The 26905-nt window shown below is 44.6% G+C and overlaps 1 protein-coding gene across 1 annotated transcript; it reads left to right on the forward strand.

Moving 5' to 3' along the window:
* The first annotated feature begins 2782 nt into the window (after positions 1-2782).
* Positions 2783-26905, forward strand: TNN (tenascin N). Its single transcript, XM_067300577.1, has 15 exons — positions 2783-3212; positions 4192-4569; positions 9908-10171; positions 11083-11268; positions 12168-12257; positions 13876-14139; positions 16687-16950; positions 18142-18405; positions 20942-21072; positions 21593-21725; positions 22577-22728; positions 24014-24110; positions 24806-24973; positions 25599-25762; positions 26349-26905. The coding sequence occupies exons 1-15, from the start codon at positions 2801-2803 to the stop codon at positions 26493-26495; spliced, it is 3114 nt and encodes a 1037-aa protein (XP_067156678.1). The 5' UTR covers positions 2783-2800; the 3' UTR covers positions 26496-26905.

A 26905-nucleotide genomic window follows, 5' to 3' on the forward strand; every position in this document is an offset into this window, starting at 1 on the left:
TTTCAGAAGTCTGCACAACAGAAGAAGAAAGGGATAGTTGATTTCTGCGGTTCTTTGATGGAGAGGAGGCCTGGAAAACAGAATAGCAGCTGGCTGGAGATGGGAAAACTGCACCTTTGGTGGCAAACGGGTGGCTGCAAAACTTCAGGAGAAGGATGTAGCAGAACAGCATGCAGAAAGGAAAAGGGAAGGGGGGGGGGAGTAAGATAACTGCAGTAGGTAGGTGCTGAAAGTAAAAAATGCTGCTTGGGAATGAACAGCAGAGTTAATTATCATATGTTATTTAATTCATATATGATAAAGAATTATAGACAGAATCTGAAATTCATACCCTATTTCGTTTGATGCCAGCAATGATTTTGCCTGAAGAGAGATGAACTAGCACCCAGAATTTGGGCTGTCTGCAATATAGGTATGAGTGGGCATAATATGTTTATCAGTTGATTTTAGGAACCAAAGCCTCATGCTTCTGAGCATGAAGGAGACCTTCTTGTACCTGTGTTGCCAATGATGGGGCATGAACCTAATGGTAGGGATTTTTCCAGAGTTATGAAAGTCATTCAGGAGATGGTGGATATAGGGATATTTCACAGAAACAGATTATTTATTACCATCATATCCAGGGTTGTATGACTTTCAGAAACATTTGATAACCATTGAAATAGCTGAGGAGCTGAAAACTTAGTCTTTCGTATAATTTTTTTTTAGGACTGGAGTCCTTTGTTACCTCGAGCATTATCTGGGCCAGCACTATTATCTGGGTTCAGATGGGCTGTTACTATGGATACATATTAGCCAAGTGGTTTCTAGTTATCAGGTTACCTAATTTAGCACTTAAGTAATTTTTTTTTTTCCTGCTTGTGCAGTGAATAACATGACTGCTTGGTAAGTCACATATGGTGGCATTTTGTATTTACATCCTGTGATAGAGAATTATAAGTATGTAACCAAGTATATATCACCTCCTGTTCAGATTGACATCTACCATTAATGCCAAGATTCAGTTTGTAACGCTGAATAAGCCAACCAATAAATTTAGGTTTCTAACTTTATATTTTATTCTTCCACTTGTGTTTATTCAGTTCCTTCATTCCTGTTGCTCTTATCTAAGAGGTGTTCCTTTCTTAAATCCAAATTTTACAGCAAACAGTTTTGTTTCTGTTAAATACTTAAAACCTTTAAACCAAATTCTTTGTACTTGAGTTTAGATTTACAAATACCAATGCAGTTACATCAAACAACAATTTATTTTTTTAGCCTTCAGTTCCGTGACTTAATCAGCCTGGAAATGAGCTCTTCCTATCTATGCCTGCAGGGTAGGAAAGAAGGAATACTTCTGAAATAAAAGTACAGGAAAACAAATGAGGTTACAACTCATTCTCTCACTCCATGTGTGAACAGTAAGATTTGCTTTAGTAGCTTCTAAGTGAACCTTGCCAATGCTGAGAGAAATCAGATATTGAGTCAGAGCAAAATAAACTTGAAATCCCTCAAGATATTTCAGTGTTCAGGCACACAAAATGCCAATACATTAGTTTCATATTGAGGAAATGTTTTAATTATCCCCTGTCCAGGTAACAGTGTAGACTATGCACTATCTTAGAGGAGAAGGATGGTTTTAATTTTATGTAGCAATTGAGTCCCATGGCTAACAACTGATGATTTAAACCTAAAAGGCCTTTTTGAAGTGATGGACTGAATCAATAGTCATTGGCATGAGGCCTGAACCAGAAGGTAGCTGGTTCAGATCTCTCTCAGGACAGTTGTACCCAAAGTGAGCATCTTTATGAGACTTAATGACCCATGTGAAGTGAGGTGAAAGTCTCAGTCCTGCCTCTAAGGAGCAGGTATCCTCATCTCCACAGAAACCCCTCCACCATCTTCAGTGGGCAGAGGCAGAGATAGGGACTCTTAAGGCCAGGGCTAATGCTTTGTCAGGTCAGCATGTGATACGTGCGGTCAGGCCCTGCACTGAACCTGGTACGTTTATAGATTGACAGGAAAAAAAAAAGTATATTTCAGCAGTGCACTGTAGAAGGATCCTGAATTGTTTTCCAGCTGTAAGCAGACATACAAGCTGTATCCCAGTGAAACCTGTTCTGCCTTCCACTTTGTTTAGCCAGTCTCTCTCCTTGAAATAATGCCATATGCCACTGCCTGTGTAGAAGCTGACTCTTGTCATCCCCTTGAATACCTTCCTGAAAATATTTCCATCTGTGCCTGAAATGCAACTGTCCTGGGAATGATCTTCTGTGGCATGATGCACACACTGTAAAGTGTGTAAAACTGCTATCTCCCAAACTTCCTGTACTTAAAGATGACTGTCAGCTCTGTGAATTTTTGATGGACACAACATGGACAGTTATCAGCCTGCTAGTTGAAAACCCCGCAAGCTGAGATACTGCTGCAGATCAATTACTGTGGCCGAAAGGACCACCAACAATCTGGATCACAGCTGAGAAACAGGTGAAATGTCTATTGTAACTGCAGGGAACAAGAAATGCCCCATGACAATAATCACAATGCACCGTGATGCTAAGTCTCATCTGAAAGCTGCAAGCCTAAATCTTCCAGATCAGTGGGTTTGGAAGCTCTCTAGTCTCTAACTCATCTGGTGTGACCCTTTTTTCAGGTGCTGACCAGCCTACTACTGAACCAGGGCAAAACAGAGGACATGTCTTTTTAAAAAACCTTTTTAAAAAGCTGAAAAACAGTTTCGTGATCATACTTCTCCCTTTTTGTTTTTCTTGAAACCAGCTGTGCTGTTTGAGGGATCAGCATTTCTCTGAAGACTTGCCAGATGGATTTCCAGAGCTGGTGTGCCTTCTCTCTGGGGGTATTGCTGTGCTGTGCTCTTCAGACGTCTGCCATTCAACTGCCTACATCTCACAACTGCACCAGCAATGGCCAAAAAATATCCTTCAGCCACTCGTACAAGATTGATGTGCCCACGTCTTCCCAGATCAAGGTGGAGGCAGATCCATTACAGCAGGAAGACAGTAGTGAGGTGCAGCTGGATCCTGGGGAGGCCGAGGAAAATGAAGAGCAGAATATCATCTTTAGGCACAATATCCACTTGCACACCCCCAAAGGGAACTGTGAAACTTTGGACCACATTAAGGGCCTGCTTGAGAGGATGGAAAAGTTGGAGAAAGAAGTGGCAGAGCTGAGAGAACTCTGCAGCCCTCAGACATGCTGTGGGGGAAGCAAAGGTATGTAGTAATTGCAGTATCTGTTTTTATATCCCCCACATAACCTGTTTTCTTCAGAAATTTAGGGGCTGGAATCCATGTCCCAAAGTGATGGGGCTTCTCCATGAGTGAAATGTTAGAGTCCTGCAGATGGAACAGTGTTCAGATTACTGTGTTGTGAATGGAAATCTGGAGGTCCCAAAATGTGGTAGTACCACAGCAGTATCTGGAATGGGTGCAGGGGAAATCTCCCCAGGCATCTCCCAGAAGTAGAGGGGAAAAGTTCCTGAATTTCACATAGATGGGCAGCTCAGTGAAGGAGTTTCTGGGGGAGGGGAAGAGCGGAGGACGGGGGAAGCACTTATTATTGTCTTTTTCCCTTTTTGTTTCTGCTTCTAGAATCTTGTAGTTGTTGAGAATGTCTCTTTACTTCGTGCTAGATAACTGACTAAAGAGCAGTTTCTGATGTTGTTTTGTAGGTAGAGCCAGTGGCTGCTATGGTCAAAGGTTTACACAACATGACCTCTAAGAAAAGATTTAACAAACTGGTGTTGTCTGGGGAATGGAGACAGAGGGAGAAGTGCTAAGTCTTCTGTTACATGAAAAACACAGCCCTATAGAGGACAGGAATAATCTCTCTAGCTCTTTAATAACTGCGATGAGAAGTGATGAGCTTAAATTACAGCCAGGAAGGTTCAGGTTAGAGGCTATGAAAAGCTGGATTGTCTGGGGTGGTTATGGATGCTGCATTCCTGGTAGACAAATGTGTTAGGAGAGGCAAGGGTGGTGCTGAGGCTTCCTTGAAGCAGAGGCAGGTGGACAAGTTCTTGAGGTCTTTTCCAGCCTATGTTTTCCAGTGATAGTTATGCTTTCCCTTTAATGAGCTTGAACAGATATTTCCATACCTATCCATTGCGCTATTCCTAATATACATGTTTCTCCCTCCCCACCTTGTCTGTGTGTCACGTGCTGTTGTACATTCTGGTGCTGCTCTGGCCAGGTGTCTCGCATTGCAGCAGCCATGGGACATTCCTCTATGAGACTTGTAGCTGTAAATGTGCTGAGGGCTGGGAAGGCAGCGACTGCTCCCACCCCACCTGCCCCAACCACTGCAGCAGCCATGGGCACTGTGATGGTAGAAGATGCATCTGTGATGAGCCTTACTTTGGTGAGGACTGCAGCCAGCGGCTCTGCCCCGAGAACTGCAGCAGCAACGGGATCTGTGACACGGCCAAAGGGGTCTGCCAGTGCTATGAGGAGTTCACTGGAGAGGACTGCAATGAGAAACGATGTCCGGGGGACTGCAGCGGCAATGGGTTCTGCGACACAGGAGAGTGCTACTGCCATGATGGCTTCTTCGGCCTTGACTGTTCCCAGGGTAAGACACTTGTGTATTATTTCTCTCCTTTCTTTCATCCTGAGTTTTCCTCTTTAACTTCCTGAGAAGTGTTTGGCTCATTCTGTAGGTAAGCCAAACCAGGGGTTACCATGTTCCTCTCTGAGTTCCTACTGGGCTAGGGGATGCTATGTGGTCCATGTCTTCAAGACCTGAGTGGAAAGCACTTCTGAACTGGGGAGAGGAGGAGACACAGGTTAGGCAGCACTAGCACGAGTCTGTGTGTAGCAGCTGAAGGAGAGAGCCAAGGTGGGTGTGGAGCCTGTAATCGAAGAGGGAACCAGAAGCTATCTTTTAACATAAAAGTGAGGCAATAAAGATAAAATCATGCTTGCTGCAGTGGGCACTGCTTGCAAATAAGGTAGTTGATTTGATAAATCATCTGAGGTGAAAGATACATAAAGCCTTTAAATAATTTCCCTTTGAAATTAAGACTTTGGGAAACTCTCTTACCCTACTGTGTTGCAAGGCAATAGGATCTGACTGAGAAGGCCTGACTGAGCTGACCTTGAAGTATGTCCAGCAGTTTCTACTTAATGCTGGATGGTTTGGTGCGTATTTTGAAAAACCTATAATCTTCCTATAACTGCAGATCTATACTCCAGGCCTCAGCACTCAACCTTTTCTCCTAAAAGCTGCCTTTCCTTCTCAGCACATCACTGCTTAGCTTAATCTTTTACAACTCCTCAGGAAGAAGTGGATAACAGCCACACACTGAGCACCAGCTATTGCTCAGGTAGGCATTTGCAGTGACTTTACTGACAGCTCCTTTCTGCTCTGTATCAGCTCTCACTTCTCAGACTTGATCTGTCTGATCTGCCATTCACCTATTTAAATATTACTATCTCAAATTCTTTCTCCAAACAAGAGCTCTGCATGAGCTCTGCATGAACACTTCACCTCTTCTACCACTTTTCCCTCTATTCAGAGTTTTTTCTCTGAGGCTCCTGCACTGTTCTCTCCTTTCAGTAGACGGGTGTTTGCTGCTGAGGAGGCAGCACCCTTACAAAGGTGGAAAATAGGATTGTTTCTGGCTTCCCGAGAACCAGGTACTTCCGCAAGGGTGTGGAGGTGAGAGGCTGGGTGGGTCTAGCCTTGGATCCTCTTCCTTACGAGACATCCGCAGCTCCTCCACAGGCTGTGAAAGTGGGCTTTGGTCTCTGATTATGTAAGCACTACAGAGTTAACATGTATTGCACAACCCATTTTGCTGCTGTTTCTGAGCGCTATATCTCCACTCCTGCTTAAAACCTGTTTTAATTCCAAAGTCAAATTGTTCCCTTTTTGGCATCTGTAGCCAAGTGCTCCTCTCCTTTAGCTGTCAAATGGTCTTTTCTGTTCCAATTTGAAGTAGATTTCTGTATCCTGGGAGATTTACACTGAGCACTTTTTTTTTAAGCTGTTTCTTTAAGTTCTTTTTTATAAATATATCTCTGATCATGAAATGACATATTTTGTTGTTTATTGCTATGGTAACTGGCATGTCTGAATATATAAAAGTTACTCTCAGGCACGCAACAGTATAATTAATCTCTTACAATTCCTTGCTAAGGAGAAATAGAGGACAAACACGCGTCGAACACCAGGTATTGACCTGTGCTTTTCCTAGGCCTTGTTTACTGACTACTCCAAAATAGCACTGTTGGATATTTGATGATGAATAAAACATCAATTTAAAACCAAGGTATCTTATAACATGCTGTTTGGTGTCTCAGCACAGTAAGAGTTGAACCAGGGCGTCTGTATTTTGATGCTGTAATCAGCAAAGCTGGGAGGAAAATAAAGAGGGACTCTTCACTGTTCCCAGCAGAGCCAGCATTCCTAAGAAGCATCTACGCGAGCTTTCAGCCCAGTGCTGAATCTGTAAATACGCTGCTTGTTTCCTGCTTGCCGAGGCCATTAGGGCCTCGCTGTGCTTCCTCAGGAGAAGCTGCCTAATGGAGAGCGATTTGTGAGAGCAGGCAGAGCATGAGAGGCACTTGTGGCGCTGCCCACCACCACCCTCCCTCACTCCTAACTCGCTCACAATTCAGTTGTGACTGTGATGAACCCTTTGGCTTCAGAGCCGGAGGTTTTCTGGTGTCGGAGAACAAGAGGAGGGGGATTTTGAGGGTTACCAAGTCCAGGCAGCACCTCCTTCCCATTCACACCTTCCTAGGGTCACTTCCCCAGGCCGCGACTAGGAATTTCTGTCGAGTCCTGAAGCGCTTGGGTTTGTCCCATCAGCTGGGGAAGATGGCTCTGGCTCATCTCGGAATACAGCAAATGTGTGTTTCTAAGCCAGGACTAGATGGTTGCTGCCTTTGCAAGAACACATCCAACCACCCTGCTCTGAGACACGCAAACTGTCCCAGGCTTTGTCCTTAATGGAAGATGCTGGTTTCTTACGTTACGCCTCTCCTCTTCAGAGAGGCAGATACACCCTGCTCCAAACTATGCTTAGACATAAGGGTAAACCATATGATAGGCATTTGGGTTCTTTATTGCTTTACTGCAAAGTAGACTCAAGTCCAGCTGTTATATCACAAGGGGAGGAAGGACAAATCTCACATTTTTGTACAAGTTTTTCATCAAAAACAATGGTATGCATATCTTAACGATGGAATTTGGTGAGAGCTGTGAATTATACAAGGGAATGAACACTGTTTTCAAGTGAAAAGAATGTAATGATGGTATCTGCCATAAAAATGAGGATTTGTTATTACATGTACCTTTTTTCCAGGTACTAACAATCTGTTGTTTGCTATCAGTTGGTGTCTTAATGAAATTCAGCTGGTGGGCACATCAGCTCAGTAGTTGAGCTTGATCAGTTTATGATGTGGTTGCTTCTAATTAAAATCAGATGAGCTTGTTGATGAATGTCCTCTCTGGTCCTACATGAGTACTTTCAAGGGACATTCCTTCCCCATTGGACCAGGTTGCCAAACTATCACATTCAGTTTTCCCAGAACTGCTGAGCTGCATATCTTGTGGTCAAAAGGTTAAAGCACTGTTGGCATCCTGAGATCTATTATGGGCAACAGATTTGCCAAGAGCTCTCTTCTTCAGGCACCGAGTTTAATTTTCCATCAGTACAAAAGCTATTTTCTACCCTTGCTGTGAATAAGCTGTTTTCCAGAGTTTTGGGGACCAGCTGACCTTTTGAAGCAACTCAGGCAGTGATATGAAAAGAAAGTTTGGGTTGTTTTTTTTTTTTCCTTCCTGGAATCATCAGAAGGGTCAGCTTTATGAGAGACTTTTCCTCAAGCCAGTGTGGGTTTAGAAGCTGGAAAAGAAAAAAGTCCAGGAAATTATTGTATTTGTTACTGCCTGCAGTATTCACTTATAGTTAATGAAGTGCTGTTGGGCAGAAATGGGCCAATCCAAGATGATCATGGATTATTGAGAATTCCAGTTCTTGGTTCTCCCTGTATTCAGAACAGGTTTAAAAATGGTTCTTGTTTGGCCATGTAGAACAGACAGAACTTTTACAGCATCTTAATCCAATCATAAATAAAACATAATAATGAAGCTTTGCCTAGATGATGTGCACATCAGAAGACTGAAAGGATAGGAAAGATTTATGTACCTGTGTGGGAAGAAGAAGAAGAAGAAGAATCAGTCCAGTTAGGATTAGTGATAGTGAAACTCTGCAGCTTTGGAAATCCTGTTTGTGACTGGAATTTCAGATAATGTTTTTCTGACAATAACCACCCTTGTTCATGGAAATGAGGGGGGATCATCTTAGTGGGTTTTCACTATTTCCTAGTTTTGCCAAAGTACAGAATACTCCAAGAACATAATTGGTCATAATTTTTGCATTTAATTTTAGATAAAATCAGAAAGTGCCGAAGTGACTGAAATACATAATAACCCTGCATTTTTTTTGGTGTCTGAAAAATCAGTGCAAGTTTGGTTTGAGTTTTGAGAGCTGGTCAGGCAGAGAGACAGCATTCAGTTTGAAATTACAATGTACAACATATTAGCTACGTCAGGATGGGACCCCTCGAGAGTGTCAACATATTTTATTGCCAGCTGCCACTCTAAGCGTAGTGGAAGCAAATGCCTCAGTGTTTGAACTGTGTGTCTTGAGCAGGTTGGAACCCACTTCCCTTTGGATGTGACAGGAGTGAGCTGAGGGCCATGCCCTGGTTTTGTGGGTTGTATCGGAGCACAAGCAGCATTTCTGCAGAGCCTGGTGATGTGCAGAACATGTGTGCCCCAGGGCAGGCAATTCTTTAGTTGCAAGGGGATCAGTGCTGCACCAAACACTGAAATAAAAATAAATAAATAACCCCCCCCCCAAAACCTGTCAATCTAGAGAAGAGGGGTCTGTCTATCTTTGTCTGTCTCTCTCATGACTTGTGATAGTATGCTGTACTTACTATATGTGCATTGCAGTCTGGCACACTCATTTTTTTTTCTCTCTCCCTTCTGTATAAATATTCCTCCTTTCATACCTCCTCTCAGCTTATCTTCCCAGTGTGCAGTTAATTCCTGCAGACACTGTCTTTCACTGTCTGAGACAGCTACCACCAGCCCCAGGGACTGGCCCCCTTTTCTGCCTTTAGCACTGTTGTACTGCAGCTGCATGGAGGTCACCAGATTTTGTGTCAAGAACTATGGTTTCAGCTGCTAACGGATGACTGACCCAGTGTTGAGAGGGAGACCACTGCTATGCTCCTTTTTAAGTTCTGCACTCCTGCCTCTAGTGCAGTGGCAAGTATTGAGGCCTGTCTTCTCCGCAGAGGTAGCTGAACTTTGTGGTGTTAAGCGATGACACTAAAATTATACAAACTGGCTCAAGACAGTGGTGAGCTGGCTTTGGAGGACAGCCTGCTTTGTGGTGGTGTCAGCACTGAGCACCTGACGTTCCCCCAGTCCTGCTCATTGTAGACTCACAGTCACGCCTCCAGATTTACAGAACAGCTTTAACCCTCCTTAATCCATACTGTGTCCTAGCAGCTCCTTTGGCCAGGGCCCTCCCTCTCTTCTGGACTTTGTAGTGTCAGCCTAGAATTACTTTCCATTCCAGAAAAGGAATAATGAAATAGTGACTTTTTCATTCAGGCAGGCAAGGAGGTGAATATCTGCTGTACAAATGGACTCTGAGCATGCCTGGCTCTCTGCATAGCCAGGTGTTCTCATTTCCACTTGTTGCTGGTACTGTAGTTGTCTGTGAATATTCAGAGGACTTCAGTGGGGTGACCCAGTCCTTTTCATCACGGAGCAATCGATTGTCCTCTGCTGAAGCCTACTGAAATCCCAGTGACTTCACTGAGCTCTGGACCAGATCCCAAGACAAGACATCATCCTTATTGCTACTGTGTTTCTCTTCTAGTGCTTGCTCCTCAGAACCTGCAGCTGCTGAACTCCACCGAGTACTCCCTGGCAGTCAGCTGGGATCAAATGATTGATGTGGATAATTACCTCATTAGCTATTATCCTCTGGGATACGAGACCTTGGTGAAACAAGTCCAAGTGCCCAAAGAGCAGCTCAGCTATGAGATTGTGGGTCTTCGTCCCAGCACTGTATACAATGTCACACTTCGTCATGTGAAGAAGAGGATTGCCAGTGAACCTGAGTTTCTAGAAGCAAGTACAGGTAGGAGTAGACAGACTACTTCTTCCGTCAGGACTTGTCAGTCATTAAAGTTAGATTCAAGCAAGTGGAACAAACTGTTTCGCTTTGCGAGTTTGCAACATCTGTCTGAACTCTGGAGAGCATTTTCTCTCCCTGGTCTCAGTCACAGTTTCTGCTGTTGTTCTTTTCTGAAGAATCTATTTCTGGATATGTATAGTTGGGGCTGAATGTATTGTAGGTTTCCCATCTCTTCCTTTATCTTGTCCAAATCCTATTCCTGTTGTTTGACACCCCTAAATTCCAGGGATTCCATAGTGCTGCCCACTGCAAGAAGCAGGAATGAAAGCATGCAAGGTAAAGCCAGCACATTATTGAGAATAGTGCACTGTTCAACTAGGTGCAGAAGGGACTTCAAAGTAGGCAGGATGTCATTCCAGGTATTAATTTGCCAAACAAACCTGCAGCAGCTGGTTTTCCTCACAGTCTCTTCTCAAGACTGAAAGAGCCTGACACTGCTGAGAATATGAGATAGGATGGCTGTACAGTGAGGAGTGGAAAGATGCGTATTTGAAGCAGGCTGTCTAGAAATGAAATGCCATTTTGTTAGCAGCTGATAGCATGCTGTCCGCCTGCACTTGGAAAAAGCAGTGAAAAGTTAGGTTATTTTGACATTTTCTCTTATTTCTGGCACAACAGGTGGGAGTTGAAAGCCAGAAAACTCTCTGAGTTGGAGTGTTACCATGGATAAAACTAAGCATGTTAAAACAATGATTGGGCTTTGCTTGCTTAACCCTTCAGTTTGAGGAAAATGTCTCAGGTCTTGGAGCAGGCAAGTGGTGAGGGAGGGGGGACAGTTTAGTATCTTCCTATCTTATATTCACAACTTTGTTGCTTGTGCTGCTTTCTCTGGCCCTCTGTTCTGTCCTTCCCAGTCCTGTCCGCACTCAGTGACATATGGGTCACGGAGGAGATGGAGAACTCCCTGGAAGTGGAGTGGGAGAACCCCTCTGCAGATGTGGATTATTACAAGCTGAAATTCAGATCCCTGGTGGAGCTGGATGAGAAGCAGGTCATGGTGCCCAAAAGCAATGACCCCAAGAGCAGACACATCATCACTGGTGAGTACTTGCATGTATCCCAAACTGGGCAGAGGCAGGGACGAGTAGCAGGAACAATTGATTGTCAGACCATAGACCTGAGAAGATTCTTCTCTTGTGTGTGGATGGCCAGTTCTCCTTCACTTCGTGTCTGCTCTAGGCCAGGGTGAGATCTAGTGGGATTTCCCCCATTTCATAATGATATGTCTTAAACCGTTAACTTTGTGGTATATACATAAAGCTAGACTGAATAATCCATTGGACAAATGAGAAAGATGTAGCAGTGTTTTTTTCCCTGACATCATCTATTGTTATCTTTTCCAGTTCTCGATCAAGCCACAGTCCTGTCTAGAGCATCTCTTAGCAGGTGTTGTGTGCTTAGTAACATTGTTTACTTGAGTTCTTCTGTTTTTTAGACTCCTGTTCCTTCTGGCAGAAGAACTGTGCAGGGAGTTGGTGGTGAGGACAGGACCCTGACTGAGGGTCCTTCTCTCTCAGTTGAAATTATGGGAGTGTCAAGAGACTTTTCTGACTGACCTGAACACTTTGTTTTTAGTGGTATTCATTCATATTAGGAGTCTTGAACATGAGGTGGAGCATGGATAGTTTCAAGGCACATTCATTCAGCTTTAATTCCACCCTTGTTAGGAATAAAGCATATTCTTTTATTTCAGAGCTCATAACACTGATGATACGGAAATCCCCACATATTATATTCAATGCATGCCCTAATGGCAAGCTTGAACCCAAAGTCCTACCAAGATGTTCCCAAGGGAAAAGGAAGTTCAGATCAAAATCCCACAATTTAAGTTTCTCTCTACTACAAAGCTAGAACTGGGTAGAATAAACAAAATAACGTTCTTTAAGAAAAAGTGCTGTCTTTTCTAATTGTTGGTAGTGTTTCCTTTTGCTTTTTGTAGGCCTGAAACCTGGCACTGAGTACAAGATTACTGTCATACCTGTGAAAGATGATACAGAGGGGAAACCATCCTCAGTGAGTGGCAGGACTGGTATGTGGATAGTTTCTGTTACGACAATGATGTTACTACAGGGCTCAGAGACAGGTCTGTCAAGATTGCAGTGTGGAAGGTACACAGTTGGCTTTCTTCTCATGCTTGCTTGCAGGCAGGCCTGCAGTATGCTTGTATAAGTATAGTAGCAGTGTAGCATTAAACTACGCCAAACCTTTTGCCTTAGGTTTAAACCTACGGTAACTTTGCCTTTATAACTCAACTAACGGCTCTAGCCAGACATGGGAATAAAGACAGCTAGCTGGCCGCTATGGGTAGTAACCCATACTGGGTTTTGTCCCAGCCCACTGTGCTATCTGATACACCAGCCCCCACAGAGATGAGACTTTGCTTGTGCTGTGCGCTGCACAGTGACGCAGCCCTGGCCTTTTGTGCTAGCTTGAGACTTTCTGCCTTTTGCACCTGAAATGACTGAAGAGGCTTCAGCTACTTGCTGGCCCTTAGAGGTCAGATGGAGAAGCTTTGGACTGCTTTTCTATAACAGAGCTGGAGTCAAACTTAGTCTTTTCCAGCACGAGGAGAGAGCAAAAGCATCTTTAAGCTTACTTCTGCTCAGACTATGCACTCAGTACAGCTCAGATGGCCTGGAGGATGCTACTATTATTTGACTAATATTTTTCCTATGACTGGCAGCCCAGCCAAACCCTATTGGTTCATTGGTGTTTCAAGTTCTCCAAAAATATGGCAGAATATTTTTGAGCTATTGTATTGCAGAAGGGACCTTGAAAAATTTGAGCTCTCATTCTACCTGTAAGATTCTGGAAACTCTGAAAATCGTCTCTCTTATGCAACGGTGGGGTTGCAGCATCCAAGAATGAAAAATCCCAAATCAGGCCTGACCTTCCTGAGGTTGTCTTTCAAATTATTCCATTAAAAGAAAATTGATTAAAACCAACAAAACCTACAACCTCCACCCTGTCATTTTAAGGCTGCTCTTTCCTATGTAGATTCTAATTATTTGGAATACCCTTGGCTCCTGTTTTCAGTCTGTTCTTTGCAAACATGGGAGCTGGAAAACTTCTTGAAGAGAAGAAAAAAACCTACAATGAGTAATCCTGCTCAGATTCTTAGAAGAGCCCTGGAGCTTAGGAGCTGTGACTGAGATAAATACCAGCTACTGTGAGAGCTAGCACTAAATTCTGATTCATCATCTAAAATAGCAGTAGCCTGGGGGAGTCTGAGGGACAGGACTGCAGGGTAGGCAGAGGATAAGGAGCAACAAGTGGCTGACACTGGAGACAGAGAGAGGAGGGGGCTTATACCTGGGTGCTGTGAGGAGGGCAGGCACAAAAGTGTTTTTCAAGTCATTACCCTTCGGAGGTGGGGCTGGTAGCCTGCAAGATCTTTCTGCAGAAAATAATGGAAAGTTTCATCTAAATGATAGGACAATCCTGCTTTCCTCCCACTCTGACCGTGCTGATTTCTCATGGATGCCTGCTTTTCTCTAGTGACTGTAGGGAAGACCTAGGTCACTCTGTGTTTTAGCCAGCTAAAACACAAGACAAAGTGAAGCAAATGTGCACATGCTGTGATGGGTATTGTAGCAGTTTAATTCAGCTGGAGTTTCCTAATCCTGCACTTTCGAATATTCTCTTAGGAATTGATAGCCCAACCAATCTGGTGACTGTCCGAGTGACAGAGGATACAGCCACTCTCTCCTGGGATAAAGTTCAGGCTCCCATAGACAGATACATGGTGAGATACACCTCAGTTGATGGGGACATCAAGGAAATAGAGGTGGGGAATGAAAACAACAACTTCACCTTACTGGATCTGAAACCAGGCATGGAATATGTCATCCACATCTGGGCAGAGAAGGGATCCCAGCAGAGCAAGAAGATAAGCACCGGAGCTGTGACAGGTAAGTTGTAGCAGCAGTAGCAAGACGGAGTGGGGTTTGGATTTCAAGTTCCTTTGCCAATTGCACTTGTTTCAGTGAAGCTTCCCCTACTCTACACAGATTTTAGAGAAGCAAAAAATTCATGCCATTCTTACTAGTGAGGCTGAACAGGTCTTCAGCCTAGGAATGAAACCTCTTAATTTTGAGTCGTGCTATGGACAGGCCTTATTGTTAGACACCATTTACTATCAGTAACAGTGAAACACAGCTAAAGCCTCATGGCTGGAACGTGGCATTAAACATGCCATAAACAACCTCCAAGCTCTTCTTTGGGTGACTGTTGTGACCTTCCCCAATAGTACAGTGGGCTTATTTATGTGCAATTTGATCACTTCTGCAGCAGGAATCACTTAGGGAAGTCTTGAACACTCCACCCAGGATGCTGACTGACACATTTAGGCATACAAGTAGGACTAGACGGGACAGGAGCGGTCTCGGGGAATTTCTAGAACTGACTGAAATTCCCACCCAGGGGGGTCCTGTAAGAATCAGTCTAATGCTTAATGTGAAGTTCAGTCAATCGCTTCATTTCAAGTTGGTCCATTTTCTAAAGCCAGTCCCCATTCAGTCATATACATCAGTGAGAAAATGGAGTTTCTGGACCAGCCAGGGAACTAATGAGCTAAATGCACTGGGGGTGCATACAGGCACAGCCCATACCCAGCTGCCACACAGTTATAACTAACTTAGAACTAAGGAATAAACTTGATATTTCATACTTGCAGCTCGCTTATATCTTAAGTCCCATGGCTGTTGCTGCACACAAGCCCCTTATACTGTTTGCTAGTTGAGCTGTGGTTATTTTGAGTACATGTGTTCCCAGCCTGCCCCACTCTGGGGTGACACAAGCCGGCTTCAGCATCTTTCATTCCAATGTGAAGTAATGTGGTGTTATCTCACAACAGAGGTGAGTTAAGAGCATCCAAGTGGCAAATCACCAGTTCTTGCCATGGCTCAGCTGATGTGTGGTAAATCACAGTGCAGCTCAGCTGGTGTGTATAAATTATAATGTGGCTGTAAGATGGTTGTGCATTTGTACCCTGAACTTCAGCACCTGGGGCAGAATCAACAGAATGAAAAATGCTGCTCTCAGGCTGCTGAGATATATTTATCAGTTCAGAGGAAAAAAAGATGTTCTCTGTAGAGGTCATGGGCTGTTGGGCAGTCCTTGAAAGGCTGCATTTCTGCAGGCTACTTTGTGTTAGTGACTTAACACTTAAAATCTAGCATCATGTTTCTGTTTGTGAAAAGGGCAGGGGAAGGATTGTGGTAATTGGAAAAGACTGAAAAGGGCTTTTTTCTGGTGGAGAATTTGAACGTAGTCCTCACTAGTGTTGTCACCTGGTTCTTTACCTTCAAACTTTCTCCTAAGAAATTGATAGCCTAGTATCAACCTACTGGCCAGCTGGCTTGCAGAAGACGCAGTCACCATCTCCTGAGGATAGGGTTTGGGCTCTGATTGACAGGTACTTGGTGAGATGCATCTCAGCTGATGGGGACACAAAGGAGATGGAGGTGGGGAAGGATAAGAGCATCTGAGAGGACTGAAGCCAGGCAAGAAGCATGTCCTCTATCTCTGGACATAGAGGGAGCTCAGCAGAGCAAGAAAGCAGACACCAAAGCTGTGACAGGTAGGAGGGAGAGGAGTTTTAAGTTAAGATAGAGTTTTGCCTTAATATGAACTGGCCTTGTTCTGAGACAGCTGCATTTCAGACAGAGGTTTTTAATTAGTGATTCAGTTTTTGAGTTATTGCAATGAGCAAAGCAGATAATAGGTTATGATCTTCAGAAAATGAGAGACAGTAATATCTGTCTTTGCCAGAGCATTCCTCTCTGCCCCTTTGGAACTGGCTGTGCTTTTGTTGCTCCCCAACAAAGAGCCCTGCTGTTGCAGCTGTAAGGAGTAGAGTTAGACCCCAGCCGAAATGCGTCAGAATTGGACACCTCTAGCTTTGTAGTTCAGGCCCATCCTTGATAGGAAATAGGAATTGAGAAGGCAAAGACTGGCCCTGCCCCAGCTCAGCTACCTCAGCACTAACAGTACAAGAGTGTTTACCAGTGAGCAAAGAACAGTAGGACTTGCAGGCAGCAGCTCTGTTATTATCTCCACCTCATGCCATATCTCAGAGTACAGAATGATTTGGGGCCACAAATAGTGATGTCCAAGGAGACTTGCTTAAGCATCAGTCATTTGCACTGCATGATCAAAACATGGTTTGTAGCTAAAGATAAAACTTCCATTCGATGTACCAGTTTGAGCTAGAGAAAACAAGCAAGCTTTTGGACACACGAGCCCCTTTTAGGTCTTTGGGCACAGAAACATGTTCCAAAGCTTGTCTCTTTTTCCACAGATATTAAGTGGTGTAATAAAACATCTATTTATATATAAACATCTATAAAACATCTATCTACCTCTGCCTATAAGACTTTATTGTCTATGTGTATAGACCATTGTGATTACCACAGTACTACACTAAAGCATCTAATAATTATAACTTTCACTTACAGAAATTGACAGTCCAACTAAGCTGTTAATTGACCGAGTGACAGAGGATGCAATTATTGTTTCCTGGAACAAAGTCCGGGCTCCAATTGACAGATACAGAGTGAACTACTCCTCAGCTGATGGGGATACAGAGGAGATAGAGGTGGAGAAAGACAGAAATGTCACTACGTTGGCAGGACTGAAGCCAGGCATGAAATATATCATTTACATCTGGGCAGAAAAAGGAGAGCAACAGAGCAAGAAGGCCAGCACTGAGGCTGTGACAGGTAAGAGGGCAGCAGGTTGAATTGAGAGTACAGGTCACAACACATGTTTGCCCTGACATTGAATGAGTCTGTCCCAGGACAGTTTCACAGCAGAGGGAGATTCAGGCTTGACAGGTACAAACTTCAGGTTAGTGCATCTTGCTGTGAAACCCATTCAACATCATCACAAAGAGATTCTAATTCCTATAAATAGGCTGTGTTGTGATTACTAATATGGATTGGTGGTCTTCACCTGTGAAAAGGATGCCTTTCTAGCAGTGTGGCTTGGATATTTGTATAGTCATGCTTTTAATTCAGTCAGTTGATTAGTTTATCCTTCACCCAGAGGTGAAGCTTAGTTCCTTTTTGCAGATGAAGAAATTGAAGCTCGCGGAGATCAACAGAATAGAGGATGTCTTTTCTTGTGGTAGGATGATTAATCCTGGTTCCTCAGTTGTTCTTACCAGGGTCTTTCCTTCACCTGTGTAGCCAGCCCCGCTTTAAGGAGATATAGCGATTTGTCCAGTGTGAGGGTTGCTAGTTTAGAATAACATTGTAAAGCTGGATGTCTGAATTCATTGCAAGCAGTCATGAGAATTTACAAGACAATCTGGATTCTGACTCATGTTCTGGGTCAGGGACTTGCTGAAGGAAGGCAGATTACAGTGTACCTGGATCATCCTCATCTCTTAACAGGAGAGCTTTGCATATTCTCTCACTTCCCAGACAGATGACATGTATGTGAGCCTCAGAGGCTTGTGACTGTGAGAAAAACAAAGTGGCAATATCTTGCTTTATAAGGGCCCTCTTCTTTCTGTGTCAGGACCAGCTGTGCTGTTCCCTAAGAAAGCTGCTACAGGGATTAAAGGCAGACCATTATTATCTCCACCTCATGCCATATCTCAGAGTACAGAATGATTTGGGGCCACAAATAGTGATATCCAAGGAGACTTGCTTAAGCATCAGTTATTTGCACTGCATGATCAAAACGTGGTTTGTAGCTAAAGATAAAACTTCCATTCAATGTACCAGTTTGAGCTAGAGAAAACAAGCAAGCTTTTGGACACACGAGCCCCTTTTAGATCTTTGGGCGCAGAAACATGTTCCAAAGCTTGTCTCTTTTTCCATAGATATTCAATGGTGTAATAAAACATACTACCTTTGCCTATGAAACTTTTATTGTCTCTTAGTGACCCACACTCTCTTCCCTAGAAATGGATAGCCCAAAGAATCTGATGACTGACCGAGTGACAGAGGATACAGCCACCATCTCCTGGGATAGCATCCAAGCTCCCATAGACAGGTATATGGTGAGCTACACTTCTGCTGATGGGGACACCAAGGAAATAGAAGTGGGGAAGGGCGAGAGCATCACCACACTAACAGGACTGAAGCCAGGCACGAAGTATGTCATCTACCTCTGGGCAGAGCTGGGAAGCAAGGAGAGCAAGAGAGCAAGCACTGACATGCTGACAGGTAATTGTGGGCAGGAGGGAGGAGAAGCAGGATAAGGGGACCCTACTCCTTTGTTATTTTAGATTTCATAATCTCTCTTTGCATCACTGGGTAATGAAGATCCACAGTGGTAAATCCTTTCTGGAGATAAGTGCATGATTATAGACTACTAGAAGAGGCAGATGTGATAATACAAGAGTGATGACAGCTTGTGGTATCCAGCTTATTTCACTAGTCCCTAATCAAAAGCATGCAGTGCTTCTTGTGCTGCTCTCAATCACAACAATAGAGACTTAACAACCACAGTTAAACCGTGCTGGAATTAGGGATGATTAAAAATAATGGTCTGCCCTTTGCCTCGTGACCTTAGACCTTAGGATGGTCCTAGGAAACTGCAGACTTAAATCTGTTCTATTCAGTCAGCTGTAAGGATTATGGGTATGCTGGGAACATTTCATGGCCAGTCTATAACCATTGGCCTTGCTAATGTACTTAGTTTCTGAATCAAACTGGTGTGAAGAATAGTTTAAGTCTGGATTTAGGGCAAGATACTAAAACAGTTCCCAGTGCCTACAGAGATCGGGGGCAGCAGAGGAGGACAAATTAAGTTCTCATGAGGTCAGAGATCTGAACCTGTCTGGAATTAGAAACACACAGAGAATTTCAGTAAATTGAAACGTTCTCTTTTGAATTGGTGTGAAAACATAGAAACACAGAAATTTCCCATGAAGTGAAACTGTTGGGAGAGGGACTGTACTTAGCATTAGTTGGTATTTTAAAAAATGTCTACAAAAAAGACTAGTTTTTCCTTGGTGGTGTTACTTTCCAAAAATGACACAGCTGGTAAAATGATCCAATTTCTGACAAAATACATTTTTTAACTGAAGGTAGCGGCTACTTATTCCCTAGTGTTAAAACAGGCTGTGGCAGGGACTTGTTCTGTAGTAGTCTCCTGCACCTGTGGAAACTGCTGGCTCACCTTTAAGAGCAGTGCTGTGAAATCCTAGGTACTGTCTCTGCTAAGGCTGCCCTCCCCGTCACTTCTCTCTTACGGATGGATCTGGTACCTTTTAGCTCCCTCTTCTGTTCAACGGGAGATACATGAGTAATGAGCTACTGCAGGAAGATTTCTGGGTGGATTATTTAAAACAATCGTTTAGTGGTCTCCCAAATAAAGCACGAGTTGGGTAACACTTAACTCGGGAGTGAATGGTGGTTTTCAGTTATCATGAATAGCTGGTGTTTGAAACAGCTTGCTGCGTGAACTTTGTTCCCATCTCTGCTGCTCTCCGTATACTGGATGATTTGGTTTCTTCTCTATCTTTGTCTGTTTTAAGCAGTAATCCTGCACGCAAGAAGCGCCGTGCTTCTTGGGAGAAGCCATACTACTCCACTCTTCTTGTTACATCTTCCTCTGTGGCCCTTTCACGACTGTAATATTTCATTGTTACTTTATAATCGTTGTTGTGATTATCCTTATAACACTCTTCAGAGTTTGGGAAGTGTTGTTGACTTGTTTATATGGAGGAAGGACTGAATCAATGGATGAGTTAAATGACACATCTATCATCACCCGGGAAAATCTGTGGCAGAGCAGGGAATTGAGCTGAATTATTCAGTTATAGTTTGTCATAAGTTAAGGTGTACTTCAGGGCTGGAGTACTCTTCTCAAAAGGCTAGCACTGCCCACCAACTGCTTTCTCTCTAAAACTTGGAAGGCTAGAGCAGGTGAGACAAACCTGTTCCTTAGAATGTTTTCCTTAAGTTGTTCCCAGAATGCTAGAGTATAGCAAGCATAAGATGAAAATTAGGAGAAGGTTGCTTCCATTGCTGTTACTTCAAAGTGAGCGTTAAATGCTTTTATCATGAGGAAAGCACTGGAGCCCTCTTGTGGGTACATGATAAGGTGGAGGCTTTTTGACATTTGATGTGAACTGGCATTGCTTAAAGATAATTCTGTGCCTCTCCTCATGCTGAGCTTGGGCAGTCTCATTGCACGGGAAAAGTCTGGCTAAGCCTTTGCTGTCAGTGTAGGAGGTGATGTCCCAGACACAGCATAGACCAAACTGTAAAGCTGCGGGTTTCTTTGTATCACTGTGTTTATTAAAGAAGGCTGAAGCATGACAACAATAAAATGTTTCCAAAGCCTGTGCAGTTGTTCTCCACCTGCGCTAGAGGTCCAAGGGGGTGGGGACTTGGGGGCAAAAGGCAGTACATGCTAGGGCTATGCTCCAGGATTGGGTCCTATAGCCCAAAGCTGATCCGTCTGTGAATGCTCCTCAAAGGTGAGGCTGCTGAGGCAGATGTGTCAGAAGCCCCCAGGCCCTGGGAGTGCCCATACATCTGAGCAAATTGCAGGGCACACAAAATATCCCAAACCAGATCTATAACAGTCCTTGCCATGTTTGTTCTGCTTGTGCTGCTGATTGTTAGCTGTGGAAGTCACTGAATACCAGTTAACAGGATCAGGCATTGAAAGCTCAGCCCAAGCCCTGCGCAGGAGTTGCCATCTTTCATTTATACAATGGGACTTGCATTTTCTTTTCTTTTTCAATAGAGATTGATCCTCCCAAGAACCTCCGTGTATCAGATGTGACTCAGTCTGCTGGTACAGTTACTTGGACTCCTCCAGCAGCACAGATTGATGGCTATACTTTGACCTACCAGGACCTAGGTGGCAGCAACAAGGTACAGTGAGTTCCTTAGCCCCGCAAACCCCATTGAAATCATCCCTATGGCCATGGGCTCTGCCAGTTGGACCCTTTGGGTACATGGACCACAGGAGAACAATCCTGAGGAAGAATCTCTGCCATCCATGGCTGGGGGAGGCAGAGCCTAAGGAAGGAAATGTGCTACTGTCATGAGTAGAAGCTGTGGAGGGGCTTTGTGGCAGTGGAATGCTTCTTTCCAGCAGATCTTCAGGGTACAGAGAACAAATTTGCTTCTCACTTTGCTTTTCTAATATATTACTACATGGAAGAGCAGCCCTCCCCAGGAATACAGGATACAGTGTCCTAACAGTGTTTCCTGAGACCCTGCCCCAAATCTTCCTTCTGAGGAGATGGACTCCTCAAGGATATATAGCCAATGTGTGCCTGTCTGAGCTCTACAAGAAAAGCCCATAAATGCATAGTGTGAAGGCGCTGTGGTCCAGAAAAGCTAAATGCTATTCAGAGTAGGGCTGATCTTTGGTCTGTTTGTTTGGCAGGAAGTGCAGCTGGGACCTAGTGACCAAAGGTTTGTGCTGGAAGGACTGGAGCAAGGAGTGAGGTATACCATCTCTGTGGTGGCCTATAAGGGAGATCGCCAGAGCAGAAAGGCAGGCGATACCTTCTCAACAGGTAGGGTTTTGGCCTTTGGTGTTGTGCTCTTCCCTGTGCTTTGCAGCCGGTGCGCTTTATGGATAGAGGACAGTGATGGAGTTCCTGTTTTACAGACACCCAGGGAAACTGTGATCATAAGCCAGTTACCTAGTGAGTCAGTGACGTTGTCTTCTGGCTGGGTATCCATTCTTAGCCACACCATCTGGAGGCTTGGAAACACGAAGGGATAGCGTGAGTGGAGACTGCCCATACTGGTCAGTGCTGTTGGCAAACCTCGCTAACCAAGCGCAGGATGCAACCTCCTGGTGAGCTGCCAGCGGGCAGGAGAGAAGATGATACATTATGGATCTTTTTGCACCATCCTAGTAATGGTAGGGCACAGCTGTGTAAACAATGGTGTGGCATTGGGGAGCTGCTCAGATTATTTTCAGAGATCAGGAAATGTACACCAGAATGGAAGCAAATCAAACAAAATCTCAGGCTGGCTTGGTGTGGGCGCCTCTCTTACTGGGCCAGTCCCTTGGTCATGGACAAGTTGTGGGATGTGGAGAAAATAAACTCTGTTTACTGGCACTCCCACCTTCACAAACAAGGGCTTCTCTTCCTGCTTTCACTGTGACCCAGGATTGCACCTGCTGCAGTCTCTGGTGACCCCGTCTGTGAGCCAGGTCTGAAGCAGCAGGGAAGGTTGCTGACTGCAGTCTTGTGATGTGCCTGCGCACTGCTGAGTGCACAGTGGGGCTGCTGCTGTTTCTTTACTCCTGTTCTGGTAGCATTGTCCTTAGGAGACTCGTAAGGGTGTGAAACGCCTCCTACAGCTTTATGATCTGCTTTGCTGACTTGAAGTTTTGCCCTCTCTCTTCCTGCAGTTAGATTCCTCTACCCATATCCAGCAGACTGCAGCCAGACACAGCGGAATGGGAATGCCTCCAGTGGCGTGTACACCATTTACCTGAATGGAGATGGTAGCAGGCCAATGCAGGTGTACTGTGACATGACCACTGATGGAGGCGGATGGATAGTGAGTGATTCTGTGCTTCTCCTAGTCTGTGTGTGGTTTTTTTGTTTGGTTTTTTTTTTTTTTTTTTTTTAACAGAAGTAATTCAGTGAACCTGGTTCTGGTGTTAATTGATGCTTCATTTGCTTTATTGCTCCACTGTGTTTCAGCTCTTGCCCTGGTGGAGTAACATATTTTAGGTAGAAGGGAGGTGGATGCTGATAAACTCCTTCAGCCTGTCAGTGGGAGGGTGGTGGGGGGCTGAATGGGTCAAAGGTTTGACAGTAGGATGCTTGGTCCTGTGTGTGACTTGGGTTATATTATTGCTGATGCAGGGCAATGAGTGAGTTATGACAGCTTAACGTATTACCTCTTGCCTGTTGGGCCATGGGAGTTGTCTAAGAGGAGGCACTCAGCCCCATTGCAAGACAAGGCAGTACAATTTAGCTTAACTGTCTTTTGTAATGGGTTAACTAAGCTGCATTATCTTGTCTTGACTACAGGATAAGGTTGTATGTATGGATAGTTCTTGCAGTTCAGCTGATGCCTGGTAATATTTTAAATGACAGTATTGTGAGCATGCATCTGGACTCTGACCCACAGTAGTTGTTGAATGCCTCAAGAGAATCTGAAGGTGGAAACAGAAGGAAGGAAATTCAAGGTGGTTTGAGGGAACCGACAGTCTTGAGTTCTGTCCCTGATGAGTTGCTGGCCCTATAACGTAGGCTGTGAGGCAGGGAATTTTGTATGAGGGCGAAGGAATGAATCTGAGATTGTCTGAGAGCAGTCTCCCTAAGCGGCCAAATAAAAGTGTCCGTATTCCCTTTTTCACCTTTTGTGTTCTGTGATAAGTGTTTTTCTCCACTGAAACAAATTGTTGTGTGTTACTGCCCAACTCCTGCTGATTTTGGTGGTGTTTAGAAACCGAGGTATGTCTGTGGATCCTGTCCCTAATCCTGGCATGTCCAGATGTTTAGATTCTGCTTAGATTTGTGCTGCCCGCAGCTGTTTGTGGAAAGTAAACTGTAAAGTTTGCACAGGTAAGTATTCACCCCCAAGCTTCCTGTGCAGGAAAATGGAAATGAATTCCTGTGTGTACCCTGCTCTGCTGCAGTTTACCATCAGCTAGAGATGTCTGTTCCTGAGCGCCTCACCTTTTGGCCTGGATTTGAATCAGGATGAGGGGATGGGGAGAATTGCAGGCTGCTGGTGGTCAAAGAGGGAAATCTCCCATTTCTCACACCCATCCTCCTTGTCTCTCCTCAGCCTGTCATGAACTCTCACTCAGCAATCAATCCTTGCTTTGCAGGTGTTTCAGAGGCGGAGCACTGGTGAGCTGGATTTCTACAAACGCTGGAGGGATTATGTAGAAGGCTTTGGAGATCCAACTGGTGAATTTTGGCTTGGTAAGGTATCAAGTTGTGACCAGTGAAGGGTGAAGAGCTAAAGAATAGCTTTGCAGAAGCATCTGAGTGCTGAAATATCCATCTCCCCTGAGCCTGCTGTCTGGAAGTGTCGGCTTTTCTGCTCTTTGCTAGAAGTGTCAATGAAGTATTTAAGACCTCCAGAGGCCCACTGAAGTCTTTCCACTGACATCTGTGGGCTGTGGAGCAGCCCCAGAGCAAGCCAGACTCTTCCAAACCCCTGAAAAGGTTTATTTCAGGCTTATGTGTTCCTATGAGAGGTGAAATAATTTGCCTTCACGAAAATGTGAAATCCAGGACGTTATATAAAATGTAACGTACTCTGTCATTTTCTGTCTTTCCTGTTATATTAGCTAACTCTGCTTGGATCAGAGAATCCAGCTTTAAATGGGTCCAAGTCTTTGGAGCAAGAGTCTTTAGATGGGCTTAGAAAGTAATGTTCCACTACAGTCTGTCTTGTGCTGGTTTAGGCTCTTTGGTCTTTCTGACACTGCTGTCTCTTGCCAGGAAATGGGACAGGATAGTATAGACTTGACAAAATGTCATGACAGCATCAAGCAGAGGAAGGAAGGAGGCAGGAAATAGCTCATATAACCAAAATGGCAGCAAGGTGAGATTTTAGGACTGCAATGGTGAACAGGCTTTTCCCTTTTAAGAGTAATTCTTTTTTCTTGTAGGTCTTGACAAGCTGCACAATCTCACAAGCAGCAGCCCCATCCATTATGAGCTCCGGGTGGATTTGCGGACATCCAATGAATCTGCCTATGCTGTCTATGACTTCTTCCAGGTTGCCTCAAGCAAGGAAAGATACAGGCTGTCGGTGGGGAATTACAGAGGCAATGCTGGTGAGAAATGCCTGGTGCTTTCGTTGTTTCTGCTTTGCACAGGGAAGCAAATGCTGGGACCTGTGTTTGTTTTGCCAGTAGCATGTGGGCTCATCAGGTCAGGTTAGATGGATGCAGTTCTCTCTGAGGTAGCGTGTGCCCACAAGCCTGTCTCCTGCTGGGTAGAGGAGAAAGAGTTCCCCTTTCATGGGGAGGAGAAGAGCTCTGTGACCTGACAAAACACCAGCTGATTCCCAGCAGATTGGGAAGCATTTCCAGGAGGTAGCCTGCATGAGGGAGTGACCGCTGGGCTTCCCTGGCTGAGAAGAGCGAAGAATCTAGCAAGTTTACCCAACAACAGTAGCCATCCTGGTACTGGCTTCTGCTGCTGGTAAATCCTTACCAGTGCCTCCGCTTAACCCCTTTATCTCTTACTGCCATACATTTAGATCTTCAGCCTTGGGGGATCCAGCCTTTTGACACGACCTCTTAAGCAGCCTTTTAGAAATTGTTCTCCAGACCCATGCTGTGCTGCTGCTTTTCTCCTGACAGGCCTGCTCTGTTTAGCCTGAAGGGTGTATAAACCCTCAGGCTGAGCAACTGTGGTCTCTTGACTTCTGTTCATGCCTTTAATCCCTTCCTTTAGGGGATGCAATGACCTACCACCATGGCTGGAAGTTCACAACGTGGGACAGAGACAATGATGTGGCTCTCAGCAACTGTGCTCTGACACACCGTGGTGCATGGTGGTACAAGAACTGCCACTTGGCCAACCTCAATGGGAAATACGGGGAGAGCAAGCACAGTGAGGTGAGCGGCAAAGCTGTGTGTAGTGGGCAGCTGTTCTCCCTTAACCTTGGGAAAATGCATGGGAGTGGGGTTGCAGCAGGAGGGGTTGCCCAGGCTATCCTAATTCATTTAATTTGAAAGGAAAATGATCCATAAGGAAACTCCCAGCCGTTACTCTGCAATCCTGCAGATGTTGTTGAGCTCATGGCCTCCTGATTCTTGCGATAGGTAGAGATACTTGAGGTGGAGCTGTCTTGATTTCAGTGGGGAACAGAAAAGAGCACTCGCTAAGAGGCACGCCAGGACGCAGGCTCGCTGCCCCATGTAGCATATACCTTGGTTTCAGTGCATGCCTTGGTTTGCATCTCATCATACAGGCTTGTTTTGTGCTTGAAGAGAGCTCTGTTTCTGTTGAGTCCCTAACTGGATGGAGATTTAACTTGTGTTAGAAATGTCTGGAAGACTGATCATAATTACAGTCAAAATCTGGTAGACAATAACATCTCTGTTTACTGGGAGGGTTAAATAGTATTAGAGGGGGCAGTGGTAGATTCCTGTCCCCTGATCTGGGTGCTTTAATAAAAGAAGTTCCTTGGTCTTTTCACAGGGGGTTAACTGGGAGCCGTGGAAGGGCCATGAGTTCTCCATCCCTTTTACTGAGATGAAGATCCGTCCTCAATCTTCTAGTAATGAGCCAATCCTGGGCAGGAAGAAGAGGTCTCTAGCAGGAAAAAGGAAGAAGATCAGGGCTTAAACTGACCTTTGTGCAGGACAGTGCTAAAAGAGGATGATTTGGTATTTCTTAACAAAGATAAGGTTTGGACAGCTTTCTCCAATACATTGGAGGCAATCATTGACCAACTTGCACCCAGAGATCTCTGGATCTGCAGTCCAGCCTGCTTCCAGTCTTTGGAGCTCCAGAGACTGGGAGGGGGCGGATGGGGAACATTCAGCTTGTAGCTCCCCTGGTTGGCTGAGCTGGACAAGGATCTGCCTGATTCAATATATGCAACTTGCCTTTATGAACTCTTCATAAAATGAGCTTTAACACATTCTGTTGCTTCTCAGAAACCAGCCTGATGACTCCTCTTAATTCTGTCCTTCTCTGTCACCGTTCACTGAAGCTTCAGGCTTCAGAAAATGAAGTTTGATCACACTGAAAAA

This window comes from Apteryx mantelli, chromosome 8 (assembly GCF_036417845.1).
Source record: "Apteryx mantelli isolate bAptMan1 chromosome 8, bAptMan1.hap1, whole genome shotgun sequence".
Classification (NCBI taxonomy): Eukaryota; Metazoa; Chordata; class Aves; order Apterygiformes; family Apterygidae; genus Apteryx; species Apteryx mantelli.

What these genes read in the sequence shown, in the direction of transcription:
- TNN (XM_067300577.1), top strand. Translation starts at nt 2,801, where the DNA reads ATGGATTTCCAGAGCTGGTGTGCCTTCTCTCTGGGGGTATTGCTGTGC. An exon ending in GAGCAGACACATCATCACTG is followed by an intron (nt 11,269 to 12,167) that starts GTGAGTACTTGC and finishes TGCTTTTTGTAG; the next exon opens with GCCTGAAACCTGGCACTGAG. An exon ending in AACTGGTGAATTTTGGCTTG is followed by an intron (nt 24,111 to 24,805) that starts GTAAGGTATCAA and finishes TTTTTCTTGTAG; the next exon opens with GTCTTGACAAGCTGCACAAT.